We start from the raw sequence: 18,210 nt of genomic DNA, 5'->3' as shown, positions 1-18,210 counted from the left end.
TACTCTTGACTGTTGGTTTTTTTTTCTTGGCAAAAACAAAGGAAGCTTTAGCAGGTAGAAGGTTGTTGCCTTGCCACAGAAACATGTTCTCACATATGACTGCTGCGAGGGCAAAACCACTAGCTGGACCCACCCCTGACTGTGGCCAGCATTTGCTGTCCCAGTTAGTGATAAAACCCCTGTTCTCATTGGATCATGAGACATATGAATATTAAGCTTACACCAGTCAGCCTTTTAATCAGTGTTAATTGCTGGCTTCCCTAAACCAAATTCTTTTAAAAAGAAGAAAAAGCTGGTAACAGAAATAAATGGGAATTTCCAAAGAACTCAGCGTTAATCTCCCTGTTCTGTTAAAGCCACTGTGAAACTGCATGGACAGAGATGGAGTTATACGAAAGATGAGTGCTTTGGAAAATGATGTCCAGTGTGGCTGGATCAATGAAAAGGAAATGAACAAAACCGATGCAGGCCAGTGAGCATGTCCACGCTTAACAAAATCGAGCTGGAAGTACATTTCTAATTAAACTGGGTCAAATCCTGTGTGCAAACCAGGTGTTTAAAAATAATTTGGAACCTCATTTTTTCCAGACTTTTGCACATGATGTCATTTATTTTACCTATTCAAAGTGGATGTCAAATGCTATCAGTGACATGCTGGTGCTTTACGCTCACCTTGCGCTCATTTGGTTACAGAGTAAATGGCAAATAAGAATCAGCGCTGGGGAGACAATCCTTAAAGGTGCCTCAGTGGCTAATTCCAGAACCCGTTCCTGTTAGGTGTTTGGTTTTCTGCAACCCTTCTGTTAATGGATATAGTTATTTTCTTGTGCAAAGACATGTCAAAAATACATATTTTCTGTTAGCCTCAGTGATGCAAACATGAGGACGCTTTCGCAATGTTGATGTTAAGACTAGAGGAAAGCAGCCTACAAGCACTGGTGAGAGGTTTATATATTGAGGTAAATTCTGGTGCTGTTTAAACTTCCTGGGTTTTGAGGAAAAACTAGATAGTAAAACTAACAAAATGTGGTTGCCTGCAAGTTTGCCCTTTCTTATCCTGTCCTCCACCTCTGACCTCAGCAGTCCCAATGCCTTGGTGAGTCCATTAGGATCCCTGCTGGTGCAGACACCCATGGCCCCCGCTTACTCCGTAGCCCCCTGCTCTGATCTGGCACTTCTGCAGCTGCTGGCTGTGGCTGTCTGCTGCCCTTTGGGCAAGAAGCAGCCTGTGCTACGGCTGGCTGCCGATGGCTACGTGCTCCCCGGCTGGTCAGCTGGCAGGCAGCAGCGGGTAGGAAACCGCAGAGCCCACTCCGGAGCCCTTCTCTATGGAGGAAGGGAGCTTGTCTGGGTCTCTGATATTTCACAAAGCACGTAAGAACTGAATCATCTTTGAGACTTCCATCTGTCTGTCAGTTTTGGTTGAAATGGGCTGACAGGTTAAAACATGGTTGGATGCAAGGGCAGCACAATCACGTACGCTTTGTTTTCTTAAGAAACCTGGCTAAGCTTCTGTCTTTGATAGTGGAGGAAAGCTTGCAATTCCCTGTAATCCCATGTCCCTCCCTGAGTCTAAAGTTTCTGCCTCAGAAACTAGAAGGCAATACAAAGTGCTTGGGAGGTAGGTTTTCTGGTATGGCGTTTTCATATGCTCTTTGATTATTATTTTTTTAAGACACTTTTGTTGTAAATAAAGATCTAGTTATTTAAATTCCTAAATTATTTAAACATGTGCATTGGCAATGCTGTAGAGTTTTAGCTGACCCTGCGAAATTTTCCTCTGGTGTGTATTACCAGATTTATCCTAAGGAGCTGTGAGCTGTTGGTGGTGTATTTTGGCATCTGGATGTGGATGACGGAATATGCAAAGAAGCTGCGAAAGGAAGTTATTTTGAAACTTGTGGATGGTTAAGCTTTTAGACTAAATTTTGAAGTGAATACAATTAGAAGATGGTAAAGCAGAGATGCCAGTTTTTAAAGCTTATATTATACGTGTAAAACAGACTTCAGATACTTACTACTCCACATTTCTCCAGCAAGCTGCTGGCATTAGCTGGATGCCTTGTGGAATGTTTAGGTTGTTTTGCTGTTTTGTTTTGATTTTTCTTTCTTGAGAGCTCCTTTGTGATGTGATGCGACTGTTTAGATGGGCTATTGCTGTTACAAGCTAAAAGCAAGCAGATATGGTTCAGAGCTTGGAAAATGAGAACTGGGTTTGAGACTGAATCATGAGAAGGGTTCAGGTGCAGCTTCATTGACACCTCAGGTTTCATGGGCTGGGCCAGTGGATTTCAGTCTTATAGTTTTGAATATTTATATATGTGTTTGTGTGTGTGCACTTTTGTCCATAGTACCTTGGGCCCCGTTGTATCTGGTGTTGTACAAGTTTACAGACATGCCATTGCTGCCTGGGAAAGCTTCACGTGACGTACCAACTGACAAATTGTGAATGAGAGGAATCCAGTCAAACCTATATGCCTGTGAATGTAAATGTATCTGTGATCAATCAGAATAGCAAGTGTTCTCTTTTTCCATTGGGCCTTCATCTGCAGGTTTGTGGAGAGACTAATTTCCCATAGGCAGTGAACTTTGGGTAGTAGTAGTGCAGTTGGTTGTCAGATACTTTTACACAAATGGACACACTGCACTCATGGCATAGGTTAATTTCTTCCATCACAAACTCTGGCTCAAACCTGTGATGGGATCAGTGTGAACTCACCTTCTCCAACAGAGGAAGCATTGAACATACACACTTTTTCAGTGGAAAACTTGGTGCAAAGTGGGATTTGTTTTGTTTGAGAAATTTGAGCTTTTATGGGGCAAATTCAGATCCAATAAATTCAACAGCAGAAATTCCTGTTGGAGCCAAAATTGCATGCAAGAACCCAAGTGTTAAGAGAAACCATCAGCAGCTGTTGGTGGGAAGTCCTGCAGGAACTGCTCGGAAGTGTAGCCAGCAGTGCATCAGAGGAGGGCAGGGGCGTCCCCAGCCTGCACTGGGGCTCTGTGTTTGTTTTACCCATATGCACAGTTCACCATGTAGCGCACTGCTTCATCTTACACTGTACAACACGAACTTGGATTGTTTAAACAGGGCAAGGCAAAGAGATGCGTGTTTCACAATCTGGTAAAGCTGTTCAGTGGTTAATGGCAGGAAACTCTTGGTCCCTTTTGTGACCAGTTCTTCCAATGGTTAGCTGCTGCTTTTGCTTTGTACGTGCTGGTAATTATGCTAGTCTACATTGCTTAAGGCTCTGTGGTTCTTCAACTGTGATGTGTTTAGCCATTTTCTTGAAATTATTCTGCAGGGTTATTTTTTTTTCTCTGTTCATTTCTCTCTCTGCCGTGATTGACTTCGATCCCTACAAGTAATACAAAAAATTGGAAGATACAGGATTGAACAGTAACTGCTTGTAGCTGTTCAGGAACTATTACTGCACATCTGACCTACAGTTTGCTCGAGAGGAGAACCTTTGCCAGCCAGGCTTCTGCTGTATGAAGCTGATTAGATCAGTTTAGAAAAAAATAACACCAAGGCTGTTCTTGAATTCAGATTTTTATTTTAGGAAGTGAACATGGAAGCACTGCTCCTTCTTAATTTGATTAGAAAAGCAAGGTATACTTTACTTTTAAGAATAATTAGAAGGGTAGTCTGGTTTCATTTTGGAGACCAACTTAATACTGAAAGCCTTTCCAAACGTTTAAGTAATTTTCCCTTGAGTTTTGTGGACCATCTGGCCAATAGCATTTTGGAAGGAAATAGGAATCGACTGCTGCTGCGAGAGCAGTGCCATGTAGTTCATCTCTTGCAGAGCTCATTCAGAAATCTGGAGACTGATGTATTTTCTCACAGACTAATTGTGTCTATTAACTCCCTTTTTATTTTTGGAGAGGATGCATCAAATAGAGCCAAATGAAAAGGCACTGAGAGTAGATGCTCTTTTTTTCCTCAGTTAAATGCTCTGTGAAGACTTCTGTACGTGTATGAAAAATACAACCTTTCCCTGGGCAAACCTCAGATCTTCTGAACTTGACAGTGGTACTCAGTAGAGTTTTTGACTTCAGGATTCACCTCAGGTGAAGAGAGTTGTAGGGAGGGTATTTACCATGAAGTACTGAAGGAAAGGCTCAAAGGCCCCAAGGGAAACCCATTTAATGCCAGTTGTTAGTATTGGGTGGCCCTGTGCAGTGCCATGGATACTGTCTCACACGCATCTGCAGAGAGATGCACACCCGCATGGTATTGCAATCTGTGTGGGAAAAACACCAGCAGAACTGGAATGAAAAAGTAAATCACCTTTAAGGTGGTTGTAGCTCTCATCATATAGGCTGGAACTTGCAGTCCGAGCTGTGTACCCTGCCAGCCTTAAAGCCTTTTTAAAAAAAACCCAGCAACACAATTTTAACCCGTGCAGAACCTTGTCCATGTTCTGCACTATAGACAAGAGAAAATTCAATTATGTTACACTTAATTGTTCACAAGAACGCTGAAGGGTTTTTATAATGATTTTTAAAAATTCAGTGATAGAATTGCTGAGAGCTTAATGTGCACGTGAAGTTATGTTTATGTGGGATAGAAGGCTAATAAAGCCTTTCTTTATTAGCATGTGTCTGGGAAGTCTGCGTTACTTGAAAAGTTAAAACATGACTCTCATAACATGAGGTTTGTAATTGCTGTGTGCAGCTTGACCTTCAGAGCTTCATAGTGACAGCGAGCCAAAAAAACCTTCCTTTGAGGGATTCCTGCTCCGAAAGTCCGGCCACCCATCAGCTGACCTCCTGCAGTCCAGCCCCGATTTCCTTCCAGCAGGATGGGGCCGGCGGGACACGTTTAACTGCTTGTGACTTTATCCAGCAGAGATGTGCTGCGGATAGGTTTTCTCTGGTGCTCTGTGTTTCTGTAAACGGATGCACATGAGTCAAGCAGCGAAAATTCACTGGGGTGAAGGGGTTTGTACCTCTCCCTAGACTTAGCTTCTTGACCGCCCCTGCTCTGCAGAGTGAGAGCCTTCCAAAGGCTGAGGCTTGTTTCCTAAACTGTTTATTTTTCTGGATGAATAGACTTTCGGCACGGCGGACCTTTGTTGTCATAAATCACTGCAGGGCTCCCCAGGTGCTGCGCGGGACTGGCTCTGTGTCCGGGCTGTTTGCAACCCTCCTGCCCGCAGCAAGAGGAGCCGTGGGGCCGCAAACACCCCACATCCCCACCGCCCTGCTGCATCCCTGCCACCCTGCGCTGGCAGCCGGGCTGCCGGCTGCTGCTGGATGCCTGCAGACCCACCAGCCCAGGCATGCCCAAGGCAGAAGACCCACTGGAAGAAGAAAGCCGCCTGTGTCTGCGAAGCCTCCATGCCCCTGGCAGCGGTAGCAAGCCGTGATGGGGTGTCTGAGGCTGGAAACCCAACGGCGTGTTTCAACAGACGTTAAGAGGCTTGACAAATGCCAAAGCCTGGGATGAATGGCAAGGCTGTTGAAACTGTTATTTGTGCAAATACTGAATTTTAGGCTCAAAGAAATGAGGTTTTATGTCCCAATAAATGGAGTGTGAGGAAAAGGGGATAACTGCACAGCCTGCTTTTCGTACCTCTCTTCCCATTCACTGTGCTGCTGTCTGAGTTGCTCTCTTGACCCATATATAGCCCCAAAACGTTGCTTTTTTTTCCCTGCTGGTAGCAGCTCCCATTCAGGCCACTTGGCGAAGCGCATGCTTTGCTTTGGGTGTGTGATGAGAAGCCGTGGGAGTTCAGGGGCCTTGCGGTTATCTCTGAAGTCAAACACCTGGATGACTTTCCAAACAGAGGACAGCCAGAACTTCAGAGTGTTTGTCTTCCCCTTAGACCCTCCTGAAGTATCTCCAGATACAAAACAGACTGGGCCAGATCCAGCTCTGTCGATGTCGGTGGGAGTCTGATCCTTCACCAGGAGTAGCTGTGCCTTCGGTCACCCTGTGTATCCCCAGCCAGCACCAACCCCGAGCACAGCAGTGGTGTCAGTCGGTGACGTTAGCTGTCCAAGCTGCACGCTGGGCTCTGCTACAGCTCTCCATTTCCCACTGTTACCCTCCAAGGGCCATCGTGATTGTACCTGCCCCAGGAGGAATGCTTGTGCTCTTCCTTCTCGCACCTTGTTCAGAAACTTCAAATAGCAGCAGGACATCTAAAGCATCGTGTCTGCACGTTAGCAGAATAAGGAGAAGCCAGAAGGATGGGTACTTCCCAGATTCCTCTGAATGAGCATGGAGCTGCAGAGGATTACGTGGGATGTTCTGCTGCAGACATCACCCATTTCAAATAAGTAGAGGACAAAACTCCTTTCTTCATATTATGGCTAGCATGGTATTTTCAAAAGTGCTTAGTGCTTTGCTTGATCTTGCTAATTGCAGCGTGAATGACCTCTTTGGGAGCACGTTTCAAAATCCCAAAAGATTAGTCTGTAGTCCAGTCTTACATAAGTATGCAGTAGCCTTGAGTGGTTTGTGTTTTGCATAGGGGTAGTAATCTGATCAACTGAACATACTGATATTGCAGAAATGTAGGTACTCAAATATGTGTTTGTGAAAGGGCTCGAATTTGTTCCTTTGTTTCATTTTCTTTTCCCACTGGTCTGCAGTCAGACACAGACAAACATTAGGCAAAGCAAACAATCCGTGTTTCCACTTGTACAATGGGAGGAAATAGGAACTGAAAGGATAAAAAAAACCAAACAGGACAGTAAAACTGCTTCTGGTGCCTCTTGGGTTTTGCAGCTCATGAGGGCTGTGGTACAGACACTTGCAGTACGGCTGAAAAACTGTCCTTTTCCTCCAGAGATCAAGGTTGTTTGATCTGGTACCATTGAAATGACCCCTGTCCATCCCTCCCTTCTAGCCAGTGTGGACTTGGGTAGAATTTTAAGTGATTGGTAGAAGTTACACGTTCTAATCTCTTCTCTTGGCTAATGTGTTGCTATTTGGGTATATGGGAAGTCCCCCTATACCACTGCCAACTTAGTTGTCTGCTATAGTGTTATGAGTTACAGTGGTATTTTTGTTTGTTTAAGCGTGTGACACAAATAGGGGCCTTTCAGGGAGAAATTCCTGCTTGTTTTTTTTTTAACATCTTACCCTTAAAACATCTGAAACTTCATTTAGAAAAACTTTATAAAACTAATATTTTCACTTTGAGTGAGTGCAAAATACTTACCCACTTTTGAGGTGAAGGGGGAGAGAGAGCAGCAGTGGGAGGGATAGAATGACCTGTTCTGCACAGAAATAGGGCAGTGGTGTTTGCTGGGAAACGAACTTGTTTTTCACTGAATATTCAAGTCTTTTTTACTATATAAATTTGCTAACCTTTACAAAATTATCCTTTCTCATTTGGAATGCAGTATAACTTTTTTTTTATAATTTTTCATTTCTTTATAAATAGTATATATCTCTAATGTTTCTTCATTAATGTAACATGCTTTGTCTTAAAGTGCACTGAGTGTTATTAATTAACTTCCATTCTTTATATATCTATGTGCAGACACATTAGATTTTACTGTTAATGTTTTACAACCCAAGTTCTGGGGCATGCTAAATAGCGTTTGACTTCATAGTATGGTCTATACTGAAAGTGCTAAATCTTAGCTAACTTCTTGGAATAGATCTAGTCATAAAGTAGGGTGGGAATTAGCATATAGGAGAAAAAAACCCATGAACCTTGAAGAGCATGTCTTGGTTATTTACAGTGTATTAATATTTCTGTTGTTCACCACTCTGACCAGCTGTGGACAAGAGGGATCATGTTTGTAGTGTTTAGGTGACACACTTTGCCTTCCCTGGTAGGAAAACATCTATGGTCAGTTCTGAAGGCAACGTTAAGTCTGAGTCAATCAAACAGTCCCATTGCAACCTAAGGGACTAACTGGTGGTGTCTAATGTTGGATAGTCTGAGAGCAACGAGGACCTTTATGTTGCTGAAGCGGTAATCACAGCAGCTTGTTCTGATGCTGCAGCCTGCTGTGTGCTCTTCCTCCGATAGCACAGAGTTAATGGCAGAGAAAGCTATCCAGTTGCTGTTGAAAGAGAGGGTTTATGGAGGATAGGGAAGGGGAAATGCAACTACAACTGCCTGAAAGGGGGTTGTAGCGAGGTGGGTGTTGGTCTCTTCTCCCAGGTAACAAGCAATAGGATGAGAGGAAACGGCCTCAAGTTGTGCCAGGGGCGGTTTAGATTGGATATTATTTCTTCACCGAAAGGGTTGTCAAGCATTGGAACAGGCTGTCCAGGGAAGTGGTGGAGTCACCATCCCTGGAGATTTTTAAAAGACATGTAGATGAGGTGCTTAGGGACATGGGTTAGTGGTGGACTTGGCAGTGCTGGGTTAACGGTTGGACTCGATCTTAAAGGTCCTTTCCAACCAAAACGATTCTGTGATTCTATGAAATGCAACATTTGGCTATGCTGACCAAGTGTTTTTGGGCGAGACCTAGGACTGTCTGGAAATTGGGTGCCAAATGTGGGGGTGAAAGGGCAAATGTGTTGCATCCACACGGTCAGCATTTAGGCACTGCAGCTGGGTTGTGATTTTATGGAAGTCCTGCATCCTGCACTGCTGGCATGAAAGCAGTCGCTTATAAGGAAAGGAGAGTGTGCTCCAGCTGGGAGATGGAGACAGAGCTGAGGGCTACCCTAGAGGTGACCTGGAACAAGGCCTCAGCTTCCGAATATCAGCATCTCCCAGTATTGCAAAGAAGAGAAGAAATGCTCTAGGGGAATACAGTTCTTTGATTTACAGCCCCAAAACACAACAGACATCCAGAGACATTGTGACAAAAGTGCCACCAAAACTTTATAAAGTCAAACAAAGTAGGCTTTCTGCAGCCTGAGTTGCATGATTGAAAGGATGACGCTGTAATCAAAATTACAACCACATTCCCACCTGGCTGGTGTCCTGAATTCTTCATGGGGGTTTAAAAAAACAGAAGAAAAAAGACTTTCTGAAACTGGTAATTATCTGCCCGAGGCTGATGTGTGTTGTGGTGAGTTGGGGGTTTTGTGTTTTCTGTGTTCGTTTTTTTTTTTTTTAATCTATCAGAATTGATGTGGATTACATGTCATAGTTTACAATGAAATGGATCATTTCTGAAATCCAGGGCTAGTATTCAGTGCATGACTGACCCTGAGCTCTGCCTCAGACCATTAACTAACAAAAACAAGCTATAAGCTTTCAAACTCTTAATAACTTCTTCCTTGGAATTTATTCCTGTCCCATTTCAAGTTTTGCATTACTGCTGTATTTTTAGCTGAAGAGCTCCAGCCTTGACTACAGCAGGTTGTCTCACGTGGTACCAGTTGCTGAGACGAGGATTACAGCCTGGTCTTCCTGATAGAGCTCTCCTATAAACTGTCTTATCATAGAATCACACAATGGTTTGGGTTGGAAGGGACCTTAAACATCATCTAGTTCCAACCCCCTGCCACGGGCAGGAACACCTTCCGCTAGACCAGGTTGCTCAAAGCCTCATCCAACCTGGCCTTGAACACTGCCAGGGAGGGGGCAGCCACAGCTTCTCTGGGCAACCTGGGCCAGTGTGTCACCACCCTCACAGGAAACAATTTCTTCCTAATATCTAATGGAAATCTGCCCTCTCTCAGTTTAAAACTGTTCCCCCTCATCCTGTCACTACACACCCTGTAAAAAGCCCCTCTCCAGCTTTCCTGTAGCCCTTTCAGGTACTGGAAGATGCTATAAGGTCTCCCCGGAGCCTTCTCTTCTCCAGGCAGAACAACCCCAACTCTCTCAGCCTGTCTTCCAGGAGAGGTGCTCCTCTCGGCTGACACTTCTCAGCACCAAAACGCTGCAGCCCCAGATGTGCAAACCCTGTCCACTTGTTTACATTAGTCAAGACCCCGAGGGACAGCAGGATGTCCGTTGTGAGCAGCTATATGCTGTAGAACAGTGGCTGTGTCTAGACTGCAGTGCAAGAGCAGCGCATCTGCAGGTTTTCTGTTCCTGGGGTCCTCCTCCCTGTCACACTGACCCACCGACGTGCTCTAGGGAGCACACTGCAGCTGCATGGGAGGCTGTCCTTGCCTGCCTGCAGTGTGAGCAGGCAAAGCTGATGTTCCCAGGCTGGCTTTGGGGCTGGTGGCAGCAAACGTTGCTCATCTCTTCTAAAGAGCTGGGTCTAAAAGCCCTATGGGGTGGAAAGGGAAACAGAAGGATCGTGACTTTGTTAAGGTCATGTGGAATAGGACATAGCGTTTCCTGCATCCCTATGCAGAGCATTGTTCATTTGATGCATAGTCTCTTAAAGGCTTTCCTTGTGTTACCAGGATGGAAAGGGTGGAGGGGAGAGGGGCAAAAGGGTGGGGTCCCGTCCTTCAGGGCACTGAAGGCTGAGCTGACAGTCTACCAGCAACTGCAGGACCACACGCTGATTTACCCGAGATGGTCTCAAACTTCAAAGTTCATAAGTGGGTTTTGAACAGGAAACCTGCTTGCTGAAGGTCATTTTCAGTAAGAGCTTGCAGCGAAACAGCTGTGCCTTCACCCCGCTCCTAAAGGGTGGGTGGCCACAGCCTGCATCGGTTATCCCATAATAAATGCTTCTGGGTGAGAAAGTCCTCTGGCCTCGCAAGTCCTCCGCCCCCAACAGCCAGATCTTGCTTTCAAATACAAATCTTCGATATCCAGAGAAGGTCCCAAGAGTTAAGTTTGTGGTATCTACCAGCTTTGTGGGTTACACTGGCAGGCAGCGCTGTGAAGGGTCACCTGGGAGTCCCGCAGCCTTGCGCAGCGGTTGTGAGCTGTTTGTGTCCGTGCACAGCCTCAGCGCACTGCACGCGTGTGTGCCTGATGGCAGAGCGCGTTCGATGTGAAATTGCCCTTTGCGTGGGCACAAAGGTGGCAAGCGTTCGAGGATTCTGGCATCTGGGAGGTACCCCTGCATGTGGGCACCTCGCAGCCTTGCCAAAAATGCTGCTTTTTAAGGGAGAGAAAAGCGAGGTTGTGCTTTTGGTTGCAGACAGGACATGGACACAGATGGGGACTTTTGCATAGTCAAAACCACCAGCTTCGTGCTGACTTGGTATCCTGCAGCAGGCAGTCCCTGCCCTTCACGTGTGCTTTTTCCTGCTGCGGTTAAATGGGGACGGCTACCTCAGGACGGACCCAGAAACACGTGGACGTTAATGAGCGCCTTGTTGCCAAAAAGGAAGCGTGTGTTGGGACTGCCGTGGGCCGCCTTGGCACGGCGCGCAGCCCTGTAACAGGACAGCTGGGCTGTATCGTCTGGACATGCAGTCGTCCGCTTCGAATCTGTTGGACCGCAAGTGGGGAGAGGAGCTGATGGGAGCTGTGTGCCACCCCTAGGAAGAGAGGGCTGTGCGGGATCGGGAGGGAAGCTGTCAAACCCAGCTCTGCCTGTGACCCACAGCCTTACAATCTCAGATATGCGTCACTGGGACCTTGGGGCTCTGGTTGTAATCGTGGCCAGAGCCAGGGACTGCCCAAAATTTTCGTTTGGACCTAACAGGAAAAGGTGTTGTACATGACAATGTATCTTTTTGTAAATTTACTTAATTCATGTAAAGCCCCTTTATCAGCTAATAGCTTGACTGCCAATGCTGATACTCTTGTTTGAGGTAAACAGAAAAGTACATGTCTTGACCCCCAGTAAAGGGCATAGATAAGCAGTTCCTTTATCTACCTGAGCTAAAAAGATAAATACATACCCAATAGAAATAACACTGAGCGATCTGTCCTATTCCACGTATATCTCCCTGCAGAAATAATGCATGGTTGGAGCTCATCAGAACCAGATCTTTGGCATAAGCATCTTCCACAAATGTGGCTGCAACGAGCAGTATGCAGATTTGAAAGCTGTGTGTGCTGGCTCCAGCTTTGCTGAATGTTACTGTAGTGACTAACTGGCAACTGCAGGAGACTTTGTGCGGAAATATTTTCTGGAGGAGACAAGGAATTTAGCTGGACTCAAAGCTAATGGGAGAATTTCTTCCAGCTTGGATACCTCATCAAAATGTAGGCAAGAACTTCAATTTTAGAAAGTCATTGAGCTTCAGAATTGTTCATGCCTAAGCTCTGTATGAGCTTGATAGTGTTTAATGCTATATTCTTGGGTGGGAATATGGATGACTTGCAGATGGCTGTTGGATGTTTTGGCTGCATTCTCAAGAGTTGAAACCTGCTCTCAAACTGAGCGTTTGGGTGAAAGATTAAACCTTTTATTAGGGAAACAGGCCCACAGAGCATTCCCGTCCTCTGCGCAGTTTCTGAGGACATGCGCAATGGAGGATCTTGAATCACAACAGGCTGATTCCTTTAATGATCTGGAGAGGATGGGCAGTGGTGGATTGCACAGAGGGCTGGGAGGGCAATGCTCTTCCACCTGTTCTGGATTAAATGAAAAAGGATGACCTTCTGTGTGTCTCATCACTGGCAGTAAATACATCTGTTGATCTCATTTGGCTGGGAAACAGTTAAAACAGCCAGTTGCTCTTAGGAGCTTTAAACAAAAATCAAAACACCACCTTTCTCAAAACAATTCAAACATGCTCAACCTTGTGGCTTCAGCAAAAGTAGCAGTGTGTGAGTTCCCATGAACTCTGGCTAACCTTTGAGATTTATTGATAAATGAAAAAATAAGGGGCCAGGCCCTGAAACCTTTCCTTACTTAGGCACTAGTCTCAGTATGTTACCAAGAAGCCCAGGGCTGGGTTCAGGATGTTTACTGCTTTTAGAGATGTCAAGGAAAATGAAGTTGAAACAGTTCGAAAAAACAATGTAAAGGAGAGAAGCCTGGGATTTTTGTTCTGACTGCCAGCATGGTCGTAGTCTGTGCATTAAAGCAAGTGTAATGTGGAGCACGTTACCCTACTCAGATGAGCTGCACAGGCACTGATGGTTCTTCTCCACATGAACACACGTGTCCTCTGAAACCTTCAGCCCTCTTAGTGTGGAGTCTTGCAATAGCACACTCACTTCTTTGGGTGGTGGTGCCAAGTTCAATGGGGTGCCAGTGTGCAACCACTGCTTACAGGGGCTGCTGGTGTTTGGGTGAGCTGTTGGGTGGCTTTGCTTCTGCCCCTTTTTTCCATAACTAATTGAATAGACAGTGAAGTTCTGGGGAGGAGAAGGAATAAAATTTAGGATGTCTTCAGCATTCTCTGATTATTTTGTCTCCACTGACTGAACTTTTTCCTTTGGCAGTGTTTAAAAGAAAGGTTTTATTTGTGTATGTTGGGACGATGTCAGAGGTAAGGAGAAACGATGATGTGTGCTGTGTAATTCTGCCGCGTCGTTGCATACGTTAGCAGGTGCAGCGACTTCAGAGATGTATTGCTCTACGATAACGATGAATCCTTTACTTTGGGAAAATGTACAACTGTAATCAAAAATAAATCTGCCAAGATGGCAGTAAAATTAGTATCTCATGATGAAAATGTTTTTATAGAGATATATAGCTGTAGATACATATTTAGCTACACTCTCCAAGGTACTTTTTATTAATACACACTTTTAAACTATTTCATCCCTTTTAAATAGTTGATGAAAGGCAGATGTAAATATATAGGTATGTTTACCCCTTTTCATGAGGTTAACCTGCAGGCCTCTGCATTACCCTGCGCAAACTTGTGGTGGTGGGGGAAGATGAGGTTCTCCAGCTTAATACAACCAAGAAACGTGGAAGACTCCTTTCAAAAGGTTTGATAACAGTTGTTGAAAATGAATTGTTGTGAGTTGACAATTAGAGCAAACCAACAGGAATGAGTTTTTCTTGCTCCTTTCCTTTTAGCTTCTTAAGAAGGGTTTGGATTCTCTGGTGGATTGAACCACTCTCTATTTTGTTCCAGGATAAAGGGGTCTAAAAGAACATAAGGGTGCGAAGTGCACGTAGTTAACAGAATTTACTTCCATGTAAAGGCTGCTTTACCCAGTCAGAGAGTATTTATTGCAGGTGAGCCTGTGCAGAGGGATGGTTGGATGTGAGCCTACGCTTTCCCTTCAGGCTGGTAGTAACTTTGCATGGTGTGAGGAAGATAGGGCAGAGACAAGGCACGAGGCATGATCCTGCACTCTCTAAGCTTCTCTCATCCAACAGTCAGCCCAGCTGCAGACATGGGAGCTTTTAGGAATGCAGGAGCAGAATTGAGTTTGTGTCTCAGTTTACCAGGACACATTTGTTGTGCAAAGGTGGATCATAAAACAGCAAGCCCTTTTGTTTTGTGGGTTCTTTCCCATAAATGCTAATTTTTCCAAACCTTTCTGGGGGGGATTTAGTATTCTCATTTATAATGGTAAAAGTGAGTGAGAGCAGCAGGTTTGCATGCAGTGGAAATAACTGTGGCTGCAAAATAGCAGATGTCTGTTATACAGAGAGACAGTTTGGCCAGGTATCATGCTTTGAAATCAAAACTGAATGCCAAGCCTTTTCCCCTTCCTTATTCTTATGAATCTTCAATATTAAGTGCAATGCTAGCCTAATATTGATTGATTTATTTTTCCAGTAAAGCAGCACATCTCCATGCTTCACTGTAGTTATGAAAATCAGTGTTGATTCTTGACATCATCCTTTGCAGAACGTACAGCGGCCCAGGAGAGACTCGTTATTTCGATGGGTTGGTTGCCTGCTATGTGTGGTGGCTGGAGATGTGGAATTATCAGTGTCCTTGACTCCAGACAAACTCTGGAGTTAGATCAGGGTGCCAGCATGTCTCGCATGACTGTATGTTGTGGAAGGCCCTCTCTCGCTATATTGCCAAGACATTAAATGCCTGGAAACATTTGCAAACAATGGCCTCCAACAAAGGAGCTGTGGCCGTGCAGAGGAAGCTCGCTAACCGGGATTGACGTCAGCTGGGATGGATGCTGACCAAACGCCGGCATCCCTCGGGCTGGCAGTCGGCACTGCCCATCTGCACTCAGCCGTGGTAGGGTGTGCGTCGTGGGCATGGTGAGGGTGTGTCCCATTTGTCTTCCTCCTGAGGTCTGTGAGAATATATAAATCCCATCATTCTAGTTTATGAGAAAAAAGTGTTGCAATCCCAGGAGTGCTTCTGTGGAAAGAGGACACTTATAAATAAAGGAGAACTCAGCAGGATTTAGTTTTATGTAAAAGAAAACATGACTGTGACATATCGCCTGAGAACGAGGAATCATTTTTCTTTGATGCAAAATTGCTTAATCTTAGAAATAACGCTTCTATGCAATTTTGTGCAGATAGGGCCTGGGTTTTAAAATTACATCAACCTAGATTTTAATTTTGCAGGTGTAAATTGCACCTGCAAATCATTTTGTCTGCAATCTGCAGCATTTCATATTTGATTTCCTGATTTCCTGTGGCTTACTTAACTGATGACAGTTAGTTATTTCGATATACAGCTTTGCAGGCACTACTATTTCAGGAACAAAATTGCAGTTTCAAAGCTTCAAACCCATTTCTGAACATTTGATGGAAGTGAGGAGCTAGGACGTGTAGCTAATCCACTGTTCGTACAAATCTTCTGATACTGTCCTCCAGTATGAGATTAGTGTTGGTTATCATGGCAAAACACTGCATCTATGGCATCTTGAGCAACTTGATCTAACCAAGCCAAGAAACTCTGCAATTTACAGGGAGATTCCTGGTTCCATTTCTAATATACACTCTTGTGAACCACATTTTGTCAGTCTCAGTATCAAGGTTGCTCTTTTAATAGCTTTATTCCCTATTACCTCCCTTTTCCTTGCTTTGTTTTCAAAAACTAGCTACCTACCTAGTCCAAAATTACCAGTTATCTGTTGCTTAATAATGATCGTGGAGCGTGGGTGCTTCAGTAGTGAAGTGTGGGTACATATGTAGGCACACACACCATCAGAGCCCTGGGAGAGTTCCTCCCTACCACCACAGAAGATGGCATTTTAAATACAAAGCCTCCGCATGCTTTTTGGGAGATAGCTGAGATATAGTTAACTCAGCTGCGGTAAGAGTTTTAAAAACTAAGCATTTCACAGTAAAAGACTTTTTTTTTTAAAAAAAAAAAAAAAAAAGCAAGATAGTACATACAGTTTTAGTTTCTTGGCAGCCACATACAGGTTGCCAGATTGATGCACTGAAGCCCAGAGTTTTCTCTTTACCCCGGGGTGAGCCAGACCTTGTGAAGTGGGGAGGTGGGGACAGTGCCAGCTACCCAGCGCCTTGCTGCCCCAGCACGCGTCAGCTCTGGATTGCAGGGCAAGGAGGTTGTTCTTGTTCGGTCACCTTGGATCTGTGCTGAGATTTCCTAGAAAAGGAGGCTTGAGGGGTGGCAACCTCTGTTGAACAGAAGTTGGATGGATACCATAAACTTGTGCCACGTTGTGCTCCGACAGCAGCAGTCTTGCTTTGTGCTAAAGGGGGAAATTCAACCCCGCAAAGGTTAACTTTAGAGCATGGTAAGGGGATGGGTCTGATAACACATCACCAAACTTCACCTTGGTGGTTTTGTATCACTGAAAAGATTGTTGGTACATGATTGAAAGCAAGTACTCAAGCCCAGTTGTTATATGCCTGATTTGTTACTGTACACATAGTTTGCATACGTGTTTTACTGACAGCCTTTTGTTATTTTAACAGGGTCGCCATGTTAAGACTGGGCAGCTAGCAGCGATCAAAGTGATGAACGTTACTGAGGTGAGTGCAAAACCAAAAATAAAAAAGTTGTTATCAAGGTGCAAGGAAAAATAAATAATCAGGTCATGAGAAGGTGGATAGCATATAAAAGATAATCCAGTGGTATAAATTATGGTTGCTGAGCACCGGTTTGTGTTTCATGAAGTACTGAGAGGTGTTAATACAACCAGATTTTTCAGTTGTACCTGACCAAGGGTGACAATACATGGCAATGCATTCCCTTATTGCTTTTTGATGGTCTATAATAGCAAAGAGAAGAACTCTCTTCCTGCTTATTTCTGGCTGGTTATCTGTTTCCAGAGATAGCAAGTAAAAGATCTCCTGCAGCTCTGCACTGCCCCTGCTGTGTTTCATCACCTCCTCTCCCCTCGCATGCCAGCCATTCCTCAGAGCAACTACCCTGACAGCTAGCAAGCAGGAGCATGTTAGAAATGCAAATGTAGCACTTTTTTATTGTTATTTGACAGGTGAGAGAAGGAGACAGTTTAATTGGCACTGTCCCTGCTCACATTTATAAAGTAGTGTCAGTGCTGGAACAGGGTGTCAAAAAAGTTGCTAATTATTGATTTTTGTTTCTCCGTTTAAGAGCGCAGCCAGTAGCGAAGCAGCTTGCCTCCTTGAGACCCTGTTAGCCTGAGCCCCAGAGAGGCTGGGGAGACTGCCTGCTTCCTCTTGTCAAGGTTACTGTAAGTCTGTGGTTTGGTAGGATGCAGCTCGTCTCGCTGGAGACCAGCTCCCCAGCTGTCGCTCTGGCAGTGCAGATAGGGAGTACAAACCTCCAAGATAAACTTAGAGTCCTCTTGCGATATTGTGGAAGGGTTATCACTTGAAATAAAAAACAGGGCCGAGTCCTCTGGGCCAAGTCTGCCAGTGGTACATCTCCATGTGGTGTTTTGGGCAAGCAGAAGCAAGCCTTGCCTGCGGTTTTGTTTGTCTTTTGATTGTCTTGGAAGACGGCAGACCAAGTTGGTGTCTGCGTGGGCCTTGTCACGTAGAGCAGGTCCAGGACAGTTCTCTCTGCTGATGGTGTAGGATTCCAGCCCTGAGCAGCCAGTGGTCTGAATTACACATTGATTTTTTTGAATTTAGCTGCTCCTGTAATGCATTTACAAAGCATATTTAAGGGCTGTTTTGGCTGTGGCTGCTACCTTGTAAAATATGCATGCATAGTTCATTGTCAGTTTTGCCCTTCTCTGTGCACAGAGGAGGGTGCATTTTTTTAAATGAGTGCTACATTAGATTGGTGGGATTTTTGCTTCTAGCTCTATAGGTACATGTATCATCAGGTGCTTTGGCTTTAAAAAATGGCACCAAACATGAGGCAGCTGGAATTTGGAAAGGAGAGGGGATAGGGTTTGGGTCGCAGGGAGATTCCTGACATCAGAGCACCTCCGTGCTTTGGCGGAGGAGCTAACAGGGCAGATCCTGGCAGGAACTCAGAAGTGAGTCCAAAGCTCCTGTATGGACTGCTTCCATGCTTTGCTGGGTCAGTGAACAGTGCGTGAGGGCTGGCCAAAGATGTCACTTGTGGGCCGTCGTGTTAACGCCAGTGACAGTCCCTTCCTTGATGAA

The 18,210-nt window shown here is 44.9% G+C and overlaps 1 protein-coding gene across 2 annotated transcripts in view; it reads left to right on the top strand.

Annotated features, from left to right (window-relative positions):
- The window catches only part of NRK (Nik related kinase), a 105,318-nt gene that overhangs the window by 19,409 nt on the left and 67,699 nt on the right, over positions 1–18,210 (top strand). For both annotated transcript variants that reach the window (XM_068412105.1, XM_068412104.1), the window contains exon 3: positions 16,582–16,638. In XM_068412105.1, coding sequence (XP_068268206.1) covers positions 16,582–16,638 — 57 coding nt within the window. The remainder of the gene's footprint in view (positions 1–16,581; positions 16,639–18,210) is intronic.

The sequence above is a fragment of the Nyctibius grandis genome, chromosome 13 (genome assembly GCF_013368605.1).
Source record: "Nyctibius grandis isolate bNycGra1 chromosome 13, bNycGra1.pri, whole genome shotgun sequence".
Taxonomy (NCBI): Eukaryota; Metazoa; Chordata; class Aves; order Nyctibiiformes; family Nyctibiidae; genus Nyctibius; species Nyctibius grandis.
Note: the sequence above shows the minus strand (reverse complement) of the source record. Positions and strands in the feature narration are given on the sequence as shown.